The sequence below is a fragment of the Podarcis gaigeae genome (genome assembly GCF_964106915.1).
Source record: "Podarcis gaigeae genome assembly, chromosome: 16".
Classification (NCBI taxonomy): Eukaryota; Metazoa; Chordata; class Lepidosauria; order Squamata; family Lacertidae; genus Podarcis; species Podarcis gaigeae.
The window spans coordinates 4,524,765-4,540,277 of record NC_139693.1 but is presented as its reverse complement, the minus strand read 5'-3'; the positions used below and the strand labels follow the sequence as shown (position 1 = coordinate 4,540,277).

The window sequence follows — 15,513 nt, the reverse complement described above, 5'->3', positions numbered from 1 at the left end:
GGCGCTTTGTACTGATATTAAGTGAATGGCTCAGCCATTTGCCTTCCATCTGCAGACTTTATTTTGTCAGTTGGTAAAGCCATACTTTTTTAACTGGAGAGAGGGCAGTCATTAATTTTAAAATCATCATCATCATTTATTTGTACCCCGCCCATCTGACTGGGTTTCCCCAGCCACTCCGGGCAGCTTCCACAAAGACCAAAATACACTAATATGTCATACATTAAAAACTTCCCTGAACAGGGCTACCTTAAGGTGTCTTCTAAATGTCAGGTAGTTGTTTATCTCTTTGACATCTGATGGGAGGGCGTTCCACAGGGCGGGTGCCACTACCGAGAAGGCCCTCTGTCTGGTTCCCTGTAGCTTTGCTTCTCAATGAGGGAACCGCCAGAAGGCCCTTGGCGCTGGACCTCCATGTCCGGGCAGAACGATGGGGGTGGGGACGCTCCTTCAGGTATACTGGGCTGAGGCTGTTTAGGGCTTTAAAGGTAAACACCAACACTTTGAATTGTGCTCAGCAACGTACTGGGAGCCAATGTAGGTCTTTCAAGACTGGTGTTATATGGTCTCGGTGGCTTCTCCCAGCCACCAGTCTGGCTGCAGCATTCTGGATTAGTTGTAGTTTCCGGGTCACCTTCAAAGGTAGCCCCACGTAAAGCGCATTGCAGTAGTCCAAGCGGGAGATAACTAGAGCATGTACCCTCTGGCGAGACAGTCCACAGGCAGGGAGGGTCCTGGCCTACGTGCCTGGTGGAGCTGGTAGACAGCTGCCCTGGATACAGAATTGACCTGCGCCTCCATGGACAGCAGTGAGTCCAAAATGACTCCCAGGCTGCGCACCTGGTCTTTCAGGGGCACAGTCACCCCATTCAGGACCAGGGAGTCCCCCACACCAGCCCACCCCCTGTCCCCCCAAAACAGTACTTCTGTCTTGTCAGGATTCAACCTCAATCCATTAGCCGCCATCCATCCTCCAACCGCCTCCAGGCACTCACACAGGACCTTCACCGCCTTCACTGGTTCTGATTTGAAAGAGAGGTAGAGCTGGGTATCATCTGCATATTGATGGACACCCAGATAGGTGGGGTTCTTGGGGAGGCCAAAAATACTTTTTGTGGGGCTGAATACAGTCCATGCACCACAGGTTAGCCAGCCCAATCTAGGGGCCTATCCCTTCCAAACATCAGAGTTGTTCATCCAGCTGAAAACTTGCCTTCACACTGTAACTTAAAAATGCAGCCCTTAAAACATGGCTGCCACAAAAATGTTAGTCCTCCATTTAACTGCATTGAACTAAACCACAGCCTTTGGCATTTCAATCAAGAAATGCTGACCCCTTTGTGAAGACATGCATCTATTTAAGCTGCTAAGTGTGAAGTAAGAACTCCATCAAAGAAAAGGAAAGAAGTATCTAGCCTTAGCGTTTGGTTCTTTGCCTGACTTCCTCTGAGCTAATCTGTACCAGACAAACTTGAAAGCCTTGCTGTCACCTCATTCCCTTCCCAGAGCAAGTAGGGGGTCCATCCTTTGCCCTGGGGCTCTGGGAAATGATGGCATTGCTCCTATGGGGGGGAAAAGTATTGGAGCTGTGCTGTGGTGTGTTTGCTGTCCAGCACACCACACAACATCTCCCACACACTGCCAGGGAAAAGATATTCTCCTGTGAGTCCATCAGTGCTTGGGGGACAAAAGTCAGCTGTGCTGACGTAATTAGCACTTACTCAAAAAGGTGAAATGTCTCATGCGACGAAGGAAGAGTTCCTCCTAAAAGCTGTTCTGACCTTGACTGGCAACAGTGGGGGCTTAACGGGACCCCTTTTCAGGGTATCTGGAACCTGGTGAGGTCTGTGGAAGGCAAACACAATTTCGCAGCAATTCTTCCAGATTCTCTCAAGATCCACACATGCAGCAATGACATTGCCTTATTCCAGGGGTAGGCAAACTAAGGCCAGGGGGGCCGGATCCGGCCCAATCGCCTTCTAAATCTGGCCCACAGTCAGTCTGGGAATCAGTGGTTTTTTATATGAGTAGAATGTGCCCTTTTATTTAAAATGCATCTCTGGGTTATTTGTGGGGCATAGGAATTTGATCATTTCCCACCCCCCCAAAAAAAATATAGTCTGGCCCCCCACAAGGTCTAAGGGACAGTGGACTGGCCCCCCTGCTGAAAAAGTTTGCTGATCCCTGCCTTATTCTGATGGGGAGTCTAGGGATATACTGAACATTTAAATAGGAACATAGAAAGTTGCCAGCTGGGGTTGTGGCGGAGCCAGTGACCTGGACTAACATTGACGCATCAAAATAATCCCATGGATGTCTTAAGAATTTTCTAAAAATGCAACATTGATAGTATCTAACACCTTGGAAACTGTCGTGAAGATGTACAAAAGTGTCCCAAACAACTGCTGGAGGTGTGGAGACAAATTGGGCACTTTCTATTACATGTGGTGGGTATGTAAGAAAATTTGGGGAGAGTATCCACTTAGAATTAAAAAAATGATAAAGATTTCCTTTAAGAGGAAACCAGAAGCTTATCTTCTGGGGCCTACAGATTCGGATATCCCTCAAAAAATTAAAGGTATCTTTTTAAACGCTACAGTGGCAGCAAGAGTTCTTATCGCTAGAAAATGGAAGAGTGATGAAATTCCCTCTATTCGTGAATGGATCCAAAAGCTAACAGATTATGAGGAATTAGGCAGTTTATCAGAAAAAATAAAGAACAAACCAAAACAGGAATTTGTCTCAAAATGGGAAGCTTTCAAAGTTTATTTGAAAAACAACTACAACAGTTTAAACTATCACAGTATTTGAATAATTTCAGTAGTAGCTTTAAGAAAGAGATGAGACCTAAGATAAACCAGTAATTATCATAAAAGTGTGTGCTGGTAACAAATAATATATAATTGAAATAAGGAATAGGGACGCGGGTGGCTCTGTGGGTTAAACTACAGAGCCTAGGACTTGCTGATCAGAAGGTCGGTGGTTCGAATCCCCGCGACGGGGTGAGCTCCTGTTGCTCGGTCCCTGCTCCCGCCAACCTAGCAGTTCGAAAGCACGTCAAAGTGCAAGTAGATAAATAGGTACCGCTACAGCGGGAAGGTAAACGGTGTTTCCATGCGCTGCTCTGGTTTGCCAGAAGCGGCTTAGTCCTGCTGGCCACATGACCCGGAAGCTGTACGCCGGCTCCCTCGGCCAGTAAAGCGAGATGAGCGCCGCAACCCCAGAGTCGGCCACGACTGGACCTAATGGTCAGGGGTCCTTTACAGAATAGGCGGGAGGTCGGGTCTATAGACCATTTTTTGCTTTATTGATTTGTAATTAACACTGCATCACCGTTTTTATTTGTATTTTTCTTCTGTTTTTTCCTTTTTTTGGTGCATCAAAAAAAAAAAAGTCCCATGTAGTTAAACGTTCATAGGACTGCGTGCCCTCCCCGCCTTCCATTATTTCACAGTTCACATACGTAATTACCTTTTTTGAGTCTCCTAACCCGCCGCCGCGATTCCTCCTTCGCCCAGGAGAGGGCAGCCTCGCATAAGGGCCCCGCCCGCAGCTGCGCGCCTTCGCCTTTCTGCTCCACCAGGGGGCGCCTGCGAAACTCACCGCCACAACCTTTCCTTGCCATTTCAATGCAAAACCTCAACCACTCCACCCCTTAGCCAGCCTTGCAAAAAAAAAAAAAAAGCAAACCTCAATTTCACAGCTTACCTGTCTCTGCCTGCCTGCCTTCCTGCCTTCCTGCCTTCCTCCTCCTCCTCCTTCTCCTGGCCCAACCCATCTTGCAGAGGAAGAGGGCGATCAGGTCAGGAATGTTTTGAAGGGAGCAGTTGATTTCGCTCGCTCTCTTTCCTCCCCTCCCCCTCCTCCAGTTCATCCACTTTGGGAGCACTTTCACTTTGCGGGGGGGTGGAAGCGCCCCCAACTCCCGAGGAGAACTTTCCCTGCGCCTGGGAAAAGGAGTTTGCAACGCCGCCGCGGTGAGTTTCTGATGGGCGCCACCTGCGAGACCCAGTAAGAAAATCAGGAATTGCCTGCGCGGGCGAAGATCTTGCAGACAAGATTCCACCATGGTGAGTGTTTTCGTTTTTCCTTGGAAACAGATTTTTTGGATCTTCTGCCTCCCCCCCCCCCTCCTCGTTTTCCTCCCTCCTCGTTTCGTTGGGTCAAGCTGAGCGCCCGGCCAACTTTCCCTCCAGCCCCCACCACCATAAAAGAAAAAGTCGGATCAAGTTTCTCTTTCCGCAGCAAATCCTGAACTACTTTTGATTTTCTTTCCCGCCTCCCTATATAAAAAAAAATAGGCCCCGATTCTCATGTTCAACTTGTTTGCAGGACGTTCCGGTCTAAAAATGCGCGCCTGAATTAAATTAATGTGCATCTTGACGGTAGATCTTAGTGACACTTCTAGAAAGAATGTTGAAATGGGCCGGTTTCGATTTAGCCTCCGATTTAGCAACAGGTGACCCTCAGATTTGGGATTCTTTAAAAATCACAGCCAGTACAGAACAAATGCAATTATATTTTACAGCATAATCCTATGTACTGTCTACAAAGAAGTAAGTCCCACTGCATTCAATGGAGTTTACTCCTAAATAAGAATGTGTATTCTTGTTCAAATCATTGACGGTAGATCTTAGCTGTTGGGGAGAAATGTTTCTATTGTTTTAAAAAGGTCTTGTTTGGAAATGGAAATAATCTTTGCCATTTAAGAGAGGGGACAATTTTTCAAACGGTATGGAGGCAACTGCTTTCAAGTCCCCTGGATGCACTTTTGATATAATTTTAATTGACATATGCTTAAATTTCATTGGAATGCCTTCTGTCTCAAGGTCTGTCTTTAGATTTCCCCAACAAATTCAGGCTCTATGGCATATCCTTCAGTCGATATTTTTGGGCTGCGTTTATACCATACATTTAAAGCTAGCACAGAGAGAGAGAGAGAGAGAGAGTGTGAAATAATCCTGGGAACTATACTTTACTCCTTACTGCTCTATAGTTCCCAGCATCCTTTATGAGCTACATTTCCCTGGATTTTTAAGAGTAGGAAAATGTGCTTTCATTAATGAATAATAATAATAATAATAATAATAATTTTTTATTTATATCCCGCCCTCCCCAGCCGAAGCCGGGCTCAGAATGTAGAGTTCTCCAGAACCTTAAAATAAAAAACTTGCTCTTTTGTCGCATCTTCCTCTTTCCCTGGCTTCCTTAAACTGTGGCTGAATCACCTTCCGAATTGCAGCTTAGAGAAACTTCAGATCAGAAATAGCTGAAGAAGGCTTAGGTTTCCTATCGGAGCAGTTCTTGGACTGGGGCGGGAAGTTTCCCTCTCCTTTTGCAGTTTTAGAAACAGCCCCGAGAGAGGTGATAATCCAGAAAGGACCATCTCCCTCCTGGCTTTTCTCGTGGGCTAGCGAACTGCCCATCAAATTGATGGCTGGCATACTTCTGCCCTCCAGTTTCCCCTATTTACCAGGAAGAGTTCCTGTTTTCTGAGCCCTGTTCCTAGTAAATCGCTGTTTATTTTAGGTGGCAGCTTTTTAGAACAAAGTTGTGAATGCTTAACCCATCACCCCTCCGCTTAATAACTTAACCCACACCCCTATAACCCCATAACTGCCTATCTACATGGTTGTTGCTGAAATAATAATGCTTCAAAGCTTCCAGAACCCTAGCATATGAGAGTATGTATTCCATAGGGCACTGCCTTTGACTGAATCAGATCATTGATTCTTGAACTGCATGGGCTTGGAGCCCTCCCAATTCTACAATCCTATGATTGGTTCATATAAAATCAGTGTTACTTACAATGGCTGATCTCCTGAGTTTCTGACAGGGGTCTTTCCTATGGAAATGCTTGTTGTTGAACCTGCTCTACCATTGAGTTGCAGTCATTTCCCTAAAAATAAAGTGAGAGGCTAGTCCTCATTGTTCTGAAGAAAGGGCTGATTTAAACAGGAACAGAGGGAACTGCTTTACAGTCATACCTCGGGTTGAATATGCTTCATGTTGAGCGCTTTTGGGTTGCGCTCCACAGTGACCTGGAAGTAACGGAACGCATTACCTCTGGGTTTTGCTGCTCGCACATGCACAGACGGTCAAAATGACGTCAAGCGCACGCGCAGAAGCGGTGAATCATGACCCGCGCATGCGTAGACGCGCAGTCGCTAGTTGTGTTCACTTCAGGATGCGAACGGGACTCTGGAACGGATCCCGTTCGCATCCTGAGGTACCACTGTATTAGGGTGTGGAACTTTATTTTTTCAGTTTTTTTTTCAGTGAGGAGTCTTAAAAATATGTTTTTGGTTGTGAGGGATTCAAATCTCTTTTTTTTTTTGCCAATGGACAACATTTAGCTTGGCAAATCTACATTTGATGAAGAAGCACATAATTTGCTTTCGGGAAGCCAAAGAATTTTCATTTTACCTTTTGAAAATGTCAGGTAATGCTAAATAACAAGAAGAAGAAGAAGAACTTCAGTCATTTTCAATGATTTCTGTGCAATTCTGCACACATATTACTTTTGAAGCAAAACTAAATTATATCAATTCAACCAAAATTTCTTGAATTCCCAAGTCATGCTACAGCTTTTTAGCAGCGTTCATTTTTGGAAGTTGAAAGCTAAAAAATCCAACACACCCTCCTGCTGTTGTCGCTCACTACTGTCAACACTGACAGGCAGCATTTCCTGGGGAGACAAGGGGCCCCTCTCTCGGCCCTACCTGGTGATGCCAGTAGGGACTGAAGCTGGGAGGGCAGAGATCGATCTTCACCAATAGGGGCAGGTCTGTAGCTCCGTGCTAGAGCCTCTGCTTTGCATGCATCTCCAGGTGAGATGCTGGGATGCGGGTGACGCTGTGGGTTAAACCACAGAGCCTAGGACTTGCTGATCAGAAGGTCGGCAGTTCAAATCCCTGCGACGGGGTGAGCTCCCGTTGCTCGGTCCCTGCTCCTGCCAACCTAGCAGTTCGAAAGCATGTCAAAGTGCAAGTAGATAAATAGGTACCACTCTTGCGGGAAGGTAAACGGCTTTTCTGTGCGCTGCTCTGGTTTGCCAGAAGTGGCTTAGTCATGCTGGCCACATGACCCGGAAGCTGTACGCCGGCTCCCTCGGCCAAGAAAGCGAGATGAGCACCGCAACCCCAGAGTCTGCCATGACTGGACCTGATGGTCAGGGGTCCCTTTAGCTTATACCAGGTGAGATGGGGAGGGGCATGAAAAAGACTCCCTGTCTGAAACGCTGGAGAGCTGCTGCCAGTCAGTGTGAACAATATTGTGCTAGATGGGCCCCAGTGGTCTGACTCCGTAGAAGGCAGCCTCCTGCGTTTGTACACAATTCAGCCCTCTGTTCAGAACCATGAGGACTAGAATCTTGCTTAGTTTTTAGGGGATGGGCTGGAGCACTTGGGAATGTCCCTGGCCTCAAACCCCAGAGAGCCACTGGCATTCAGTGCAGACAATACTGTGCTAGATGGGCCGGCGGCCTGACAAGGCAACTTCCTGGGAATTTGTGGGCCTGCCCATGGGTTTGCCGCGAGGACTCGTGCACCGGAGGCAACGCAATCTTGCACGCGGATGCATCAGCGAGTGTGGGAGCCACCGGGACTGATGGCGAGCCATGTGCGTGCCCCGCCAAGTCTCAGTTTCCAGCCACGTGGTGTGTGGTTTGGGAGCTGCACAGTCAGGGAAAAAACAATGCTGTCCAGGGTTGTAAAGACTGCGGAGAGAATAATTGGGTGCGCTCTTCCCACCTTGGATCAAATCTATGCTTCCAGGTGTCATAAGAAAGCTGCAGAGATAGTGCAGGATAGTGCACACCCCAGAAATGATCTCTTTCAGCTTCTGCCTTCTGGAAGAAGGTACAGGGTTATAAAGACTAGGACTAGCCGCCTGAGAAACAGTTTCTATTCAAATGCGATTTTGGTTTTAAACGCAGTCTCTATGGGAGTATATTGTATTTAATTATGGGGTATCAGGACGTGGGTGGCGCTGTGGGTTAAACCACAGAGCCTAGGACTTGCTGATCAGAAGGTCGGCGGTTCAAATCCCCGTGACGGGGTGAGCTCCCATTGCTCAGTCCCTGCTCCTGCCCACCTAGCAGTTCGAAAGCACGTCAAAGTGCAAGTAGATAAATAGGTACCGCTCCAGCGGGAAGGTAAACGGCGTTTCCGTGCGCTGCTCTGGTTCGCCAGAAGCAGCTTAGTCATGCTGGCCACATGACCTGGAAGCTGTACGCTGGCTCCCTCAGCCAGTAAAGCGAGATGAGCGCCGCAACCCCAGAGTCAGCCACGACTGGACCTAATGGTCAGGGGTCCCTTTACATTTACCTTTACCTTTACCTTATCAGAGCTTTTAGGGGGCTAACCAGGCTGGGATAACTGGGATAGCAGGCTTGTTGCTTTTTGAATGTTGATTCCCCCCCCCCCAATTTTGTTGTTCTGTATGGGACAATGACAATAAAGATTATCGTATCGTACGGGAGGGAGGCAACTACGAGAAAGCGATGAAATGCAGCGAAATTGTACTATGCCCTTGCGACTCTGTTTAGCTCCCTTTCCCCCTGAATGAAGCAAACCCCTCGTAGCCATGCCAGCGGGGTTAATGGTTAACTGCTTCTGCGGGGGTGTGATTCTGACACCCTACGTGGGTGTGTTTAGAAGTGGGTGGGGAAAACCCTTGTGCCACCCTGCCCAGCGGAGCCCTTGCAGGGAAAATTAGGCAGGACCAGGCTTGATGGAGAAGCCTTTGGAATGTTTCCCCCCCTGGGGGGGGGCACTGAATCAGCCTGTTTGGTTCCTCCTCTCTCCCCCGCCCCCCATGTGCTTCCGCCACAACTAGGTGACCATGCACGAAGCCAGCCCAGGTCTGATTCAGCGGGCGAGGCCTTCTCGATACCGTGGGTGATGTCAGCTTGCTTGAGGTTGCCTTCTACGCTGCCTGTTTCCTAAGAGCTGATACTCTGGGTGACCCATAGGCAATTTGGCCTCCTTGGATCAGGGATTGTGCCCACGTTTGTTTGTTTTTTAACGCAAAGAAAGAAAAACGACATTTTGCTTCTGTTGTAAACAAAATCTGCCCCTTTTCCCCCAAGAGCCCGTATAGAATCCTTACTTCTTCTTACTTCTGTGCTTAAACAGGTAAATTTACTCCTGAGTAAGCTTCCTTTAACAAGGAAACTGCAAAAGGAGGGGAATGTTTGCTAAAGGTACACCCCCCCCCCCCATCTCACTTTCCTATGTGTGGTTATTTTAATTCCTAAAATAGGCTTAATATTCCTATGCAAGTACAGTGGTACCTCGGGTTACAGACGCTTTACGTTACAGATGCTTCAGGTTACAGACTCCGCTAACCCAGAAATAGTGCTTCAGGTTAAGAACTTTGCTTAAGGATGAGAATAGAAATCGCGCAGCGGCAGCAGGAGGCCCCATTAGCTAAAGCAGTACCCTCAGGTTAAGAACAGTTTCAGGTTAAGAACGGACCTCTGGAACAAATTAAGTACGTAACCAGAGATACCACTGTACAAAAAAATTGTTCACTTTTGTATTCCTTTTAAATCACTTCCTTTCTGGGCCCACACTCCATCCCATCCCCTGGAATCCCAACTCCCACATTTAAAGCATCCCAAACCATCTTGGGAACTGTAGTTTGTTTGCCATGCTGGCAGATGAGAATTGGACGCCAGCAATATCTGGGGGGCCACAAATGTTCCTCTTGAGGGCCATGGGGCTATCCTCCCGAGGCCCAACAAGGAAGGAAAACAGCTGGTCACATGCAGATGTTTCAGTAGGGGGTTCCTGCCCAGAGGGGGCAGCAAGGAATATTGGGCATAGGGGGCAAGAGTCTTCCAGAGTCCTGGAGTTTCACGGGCAAATGTGACGGGGAGAATGCCAGCGATAAAGGCAGAAAGGTGACTGTTACCCACATTTGTTAAGCAGAACCTCCATGTCCTGCCGCAGTATACCAGATGACATATAAGCCCGCGTGGAAGTAGGTTGTGCAGGCGCTGGGTGTTAAATCATTGCAGTCTACAGATGTCGTCAGGGTGGAGCTGTGTTTGCACGGCCTTACATTCCTTCCACGCAGGCCTGGAATTTGGAGGGAAGGACACTTCAGACTCTGAATTCCTCTGCCGTGGTTCGGAAATGGTTTTCGTGGCACAAGTTTGCAGTCTCCACCTTGGGAGGGCTGGAGACGGGGTCTCGTGTCCCGGAATGCTCAGAAGAGCGGGCGATCGAGTTTGGTATGCACCCGTATCACTGCCTAACTCTTTCACCTGGGAGTTTTCCCCCTGAGGCGGAAAGGGAATCTTGGAGACTCCCAAGCCGAGTTAATGAGCGAGAGAGAGAGAGCTGACGGAGGAGCAGGTTTCGCAACCGAGACAGAGAGTTCCGCGCCCAGCCTGCGCGGAAGGAAATAAGGGGGTGCAGGCGATCGCTCGGAAGGCAAGAAATTATGGAGGCCCAGTGTGCTTTGGGAAGGGAAGAAGACTTGATGATCATATTGTTACACATTCACAGTGGTACCTCGGTTTAAGAACAGCCCTGTTTACGAACTACAGTCATACCTCAGGTTACAGACGCTTCCGGTTACGTGATTTCGGGTTGCACCCTGAGCCAAACCCAGAAGTAGTGGAATGGGTTATTTCCAGGTTTCGGTGCTTGCGCATGCGCAGAAACACTAAATTGCGCTTTGCGCATGCGCCGAATTGCAACCCGTGGCGCTGCGGGTTGCGAACGTGCTTCCCGCATGGATCACGTTCGCAACCCGAGCGTCTACAGTACAGTGGTACCTTAGGTTACATATGCTTCAGGTTACACACTCCGCTAACCCAGAAATAGTGCTTCAGGTTAAGAACTTTGCTTCAGGATGAGAGCAGAAACCTTCTCCGGTGGTGTGGCGGCAGCAGGAGGCCCCATTAGCTAGAGTGATGCTTCAGGTTAAGAACAGTTTCAGATTAAGAACGGACCTCTGGAACGAATTAAGTACTTAACCCGAGGTACCACTGTATTCGGTTTACAAACTCCGCAAAACCGGAAGTGGTGTCCCAGTTTGTGAACTTTACCTCGCTCTAAGAACAGAAGCCGAACAGTGGAAGGGCACCGGCGGCGGGAGGCCTCATTAGGGAAAGCGCTCCTCAGCTTAAGAACGGTTTTGGTTCAAGAACGGACTTCCAGATTAAGTTCATAAACTCAGGTACCACTATATACAACATGAACTTAAAATAGACTGTCTCACAGCATTAACACCCGAGAAGATCTGGCTTTTCCATTAGTCGCAGCTTAGGCTCTAGTACAGATCAAGCATGTCTCTGTGTCTCCAGCTTCCAACCTGATCTCAGCTCAGCTCTCACTAAAGACACTTCAGGGGACAGCTATGGTCATTGCCTTACAAATAAACTTGTCTGACTAGTTCAGCGATAGAATCCTCTGTTGATAAACCTCACGGTGGAGAGGACTCCAAGAATTGGGAGGAACTCAGGTCATCATCCAGACTCCCCCTCCCAAAACCCCACTACCATCCCTATAACAATCTGTACATTTACTCAGAAATATGTCCTGTTGAGTTCAATGGGGCAGGCTTACTCCCAAGTGAGTGCTGCATAGGATTTTATCCTGAATTTCCAAATGGAAAAGTATGGGAGCTAAAGGGAGGCTCAGTCTGTTGTTGTTTAGTTGTTTAGTCGTGTCCGACTCTTCATGACCCCCTGGACCAGAGCACGCCAGGCACTCCTGTCTTCCACTGCCTCCCGCAGTTTGGTCAAACTCATGCTGGTAGCTTCAAGAACACTGTCCCACCATCTCGTCCTCTGTCGTCCCCTTCTCCTTGTGCCCTCCATCTTTCCCAACATCAGGGTCTTTTCCAGGGAGTCTTCTCTTCTCATGAGGAGGCCAAAGTATTGGAGTCTCAGCTTCAGGATCTGTCCTTCCAGTGAGCACTCAGGGCTGATTTCCTTCAGAATGGAGAGGTTTGATCTTCTTGCAGTCCATGGGACTCTCAAGAGTCTCCTCCAGCACCATAATTCAAAAGCATCCATTCTTCGGCGATCAGCCTTCTTGATGGTCCAGCTTTATGGAGTCTCAGTCATGCTGCCTTAAAGCCCCAGAGGTAGCTGAATGGCGCATGTAGCAAATGAATTGTAGTGTCATGTCGGGGTTTGTGTGTGTGTGTGTGTGTCTGTGTGTTTGTTCCAAACTTCTCACAGCTGACATGCATGCAGACAGCGCTTTATTTCATCTCCCCGACATAACCTTACCTGTTAATTGCTGCGTTTCTATGTGATCTTCCACGCGGCGTGAATTCACGGACGAGAGCAGCTAATGATGGCTGCTCCTCTCTCTGGAGACAGCTGGAGGCAGCAATGCTTCTGAAACCCTGTGGCTGGAATGCGCAGGAGGGGAGAGCGCTCTTGGGTTCGAATCCTGACTGCGGGTTTCCCAAAAGAGGCATCTGGTTTGGCCAATGTGAGTATATACACAAAGTACAGTGGTGACCCGCAAGACAAATGCCTCGCAAGACGAAAAACCCGCTAGACGAAAGGGTTTTCCGTTTTTCGATGCGCTTCGCAAGACGAATTTCCCTATGGGCTTGCTTCGCAAGATGAAAACGTCTTGCGAGTCTTGCAATTTTTTTCACTCCCCCCTTTTTCTAAGCCGCTAAGCCGCTAATAGCCTTTTAGCCGCTAAGCCGCTAATAGGGTTGCTTTGCAAGACGAAAAAACCGCTAGACGGAGAGACTCGCGGAACGGATTATTTTCGTCTTGCGAGGCACCACTGTACCAAATGTGGTGACAGTAATAATAATGCAACAAAACAACAACACCACAAACTGGCTTATGAGTATAAAACCAAATTTACTAGAATAATAGCTAGAATAGATATAGGCTTGTAACCTTTCAAGCAACAAACATACTGAGGTGCCATGTGCAAAACAAAGCCTGGAGATACTGTAAACATGGAGTGGATAAATGTACAACTGTGTCTTAACAAGTTACACGTGCAAGAAATGCTATAAATGTTCTGCCCGGACACTGAGGTCCAGCACTGAGGGCCTTCTGGCGGTTCCCTCCCTGCAAGAAGCCAAGTTACAGGGAAGCAGGCAGAGGGCCTTCTCGGTGGTGGCATCCGCCCTGTGGAACGCCCCCCCCCCCCCACCAGACGTTAAAGAGAAAAACAACTACCAGACTTTTAGAAGACATCTGAAGGCAGTCCTGTTTAGGGAAGAATTTTAATGTTTAATAGGTTATTGTATTTTAGTGTTTTGTTGGAAACCGCCCAGAGTGGCTGGGGGGATCTAGCCAGATGGGCGGGGTATAAATAATAAATTATTATTATTATTATTATTATTATTATTATTATTATTATTATACAGAGTGGATAAATGAACCTTTCAACAACTAGTCCACTTGCTTTGTGTTTCCAACTCAAGACCTATTGAAGAACATCTCATCCAGTTCAAGCTTTGAAAAACAGCTTTGAAAAACTTGTCCATATTCTCCAGTGTGCTACCCTTGCTATTGTGGCGGCATGGGGTTGCCGTTCTGTGATTGGACTTGCGCTACTTGTTGAACGGTTCATTTACCCAGTCTGTATAATGTTCATTGCACATGTACCTTGTTAAGATAGAGTTGTACATTTATCCACTCCATGTATCTCCAGGCTTTGTTTTGCACATGGCACCTTAGTTTGGCCAATGTGAGGACAGGATGCTGGACAAGATGGGCCTGATCCGGCAGGCCTGCTGGTGCGAAGGAAATTTAGCGTGAGAGAGACCTACAGTTCCATAACCCTACAGGTAAAGGTAAAGGTAAAGGGACCCCTGACCATCAGGTCCAGTCGTGGCCAACTCTGGGGTTGCAGCGCTCATCTCGCTTTATTGGCCGAGGGAGCCGGTGTACAGCTTCTGGGTCATGTGCCAGCATGACTAAGCTGCATCTGGCGAACCAGAGCAGCGCACGGAAACACCGTTTACCTTCCCGCCAGAGCAGTACCTATTTATCTACTTGAACGTGCTTTCGAACTGCTAGGTTGGCAGGAGCAGGGACTGAGCAATGGGAGCTCACCCCGTCGCGGGGATTCGAACTGCCGACCTTCTGATCTGCAAGTCCTAGGCTCTGTGGTTTAACCCACAGCGCCACCCGCGTCCCCTGATACCACGGGGCAAAAGGACAGAAGCTGTGGCAGAATCCCCAGGCAAACAAATGCAATTAAAGCTCATGTCAGAAGACAGCCTTGGGTTTGTGGCAATGGCGGCTGCCAGGCAGCGTGGGCACCACAACCACTGCGTGGCAAGTAAGTCTCTGGGCTGCCCCGAGTGAAGATGGCAGGCCGGTGTGCCACAGAAAAGGAGGCCCCTGCCAGTGCCAGCCTTGCCAACGCCTTTGTCCCCTTCTCAAGCACCGCCGGGCCTACGCCGTCGCCCACGGCAACCAAGCCTGGACCCGGCAACTCCGGTCCTGTTTTGTGATTAAAAAGGCACCCATCTTGCGCCCTTTAATGGCGGCGATGACGGGAGATGTCAACCCTCGTCTTCCTTCAGCTGTAGACTGTTTTGAGCACAGCGGTTATTAAAAGGGGAAAGGGAAAAAACAGGTTTGAAACCAGATGTGGCACAATCCTGAGAACACAGCAAAAAGGGAGGGGGGAAGGGAGGGGAGATCTTTCTCCGAACAGCCGCGAGTCAGAGGTGCACTCGGCACATGCTCGGGTAAACCCTCTCCATTTATGCTGGTTCTGGAAGAATGAAGCCAGGGTGTATCCACACAGACTGCACCCTGGGAATGTTAGTTTGTTAAAAAGCACTGGAAATTGTGGCGCTGCGAGGGGAAAACTATAGTTCCCAGGATCCTCTGGAGGGAAGCCATGCACTTTAAATGTATGGAGTTCAATGTATTTGCAGAACGATGGCAGACTCCCTAGAGAGGGCCAAATTGCAGAGGGCCTTTTTTGCTGTTAATTCTGCAGCTCCAGCAATATCCTTGTTGTAGACGTTGTTGCAGGTTATGGAAATGGGGGCAGGGGGTGCATTGCAAATTTAAATGGGGACTCCCCCCCCCCCCTTTTTAAAAGGAAACTTAAACTTCTTAGGTTTAAGTTTAGGGCATCCCTGAGAGAAGTTTGCATGAGGAAGCCCAGCCCTCATGGTCAAATTCCAGTCAAATTCCACTCGCTTTGTGACTGAGGCCAAGCGGTGGAATTCGAACTCGGTTCTGGAGTTTATTATTCATGCTCCCCCTCCATCTCTCCTTCCTTTGGGGGCGTTGTTGTTGATAATAATTGCACCCCCTTCTTCTTCTACAGCTGCCTGGCTTCATTTTGGGGTGTGGCCGTGGGAGAATGGCCCCCTTTTTGAGTCCGGCATGGGGCTGTATTTTTCTCTCTCTTGCCTCCAGACTGCCCATCCTTTCTCCACTCTGAGATGGCGACTGTGCCCCTTGTTTTTCTCTTCCCCTCGATCCTGGCACGTCGCCTGGCAACCGTCATTGTCTCAGCCAGCTTGGGAGGAAAGAAGCCTTAG

General features: G+C 48.5%; 1 protein-coding gene across 2 annotated transcripts in view; it reads left to right on the top strand.

Moving 5' to 3' along the window:
• Nucleotides 1-3,615: 3,615 nt before the first annotated feature.
• The window catches only part of LOC310833158 (unconventional myosin-Ie-like), a 45,998-nt gene continuing 34,100 nt past the window's right edge, over nt 3,616-15,513 (top strand). Inside the window, exon 1 of one of the 2 annotated variants that reach the window (XM_083715585.1) lies at nt 3,616-4,070. In XM_083715585.1, the coding sequence (XP_083571711.1) occupies nt 4,068-4,070 (3 nt within the window). In that variant the 5' untranslated portion in view covers nt 3,616-4,067. Of the gene's footprint in view, nt 4,071-14,150; nt 14,589-15,513 lie in introns of those variants that run through there. The other variant, XM_083715586.1, reaches the window with a different exon arrangement.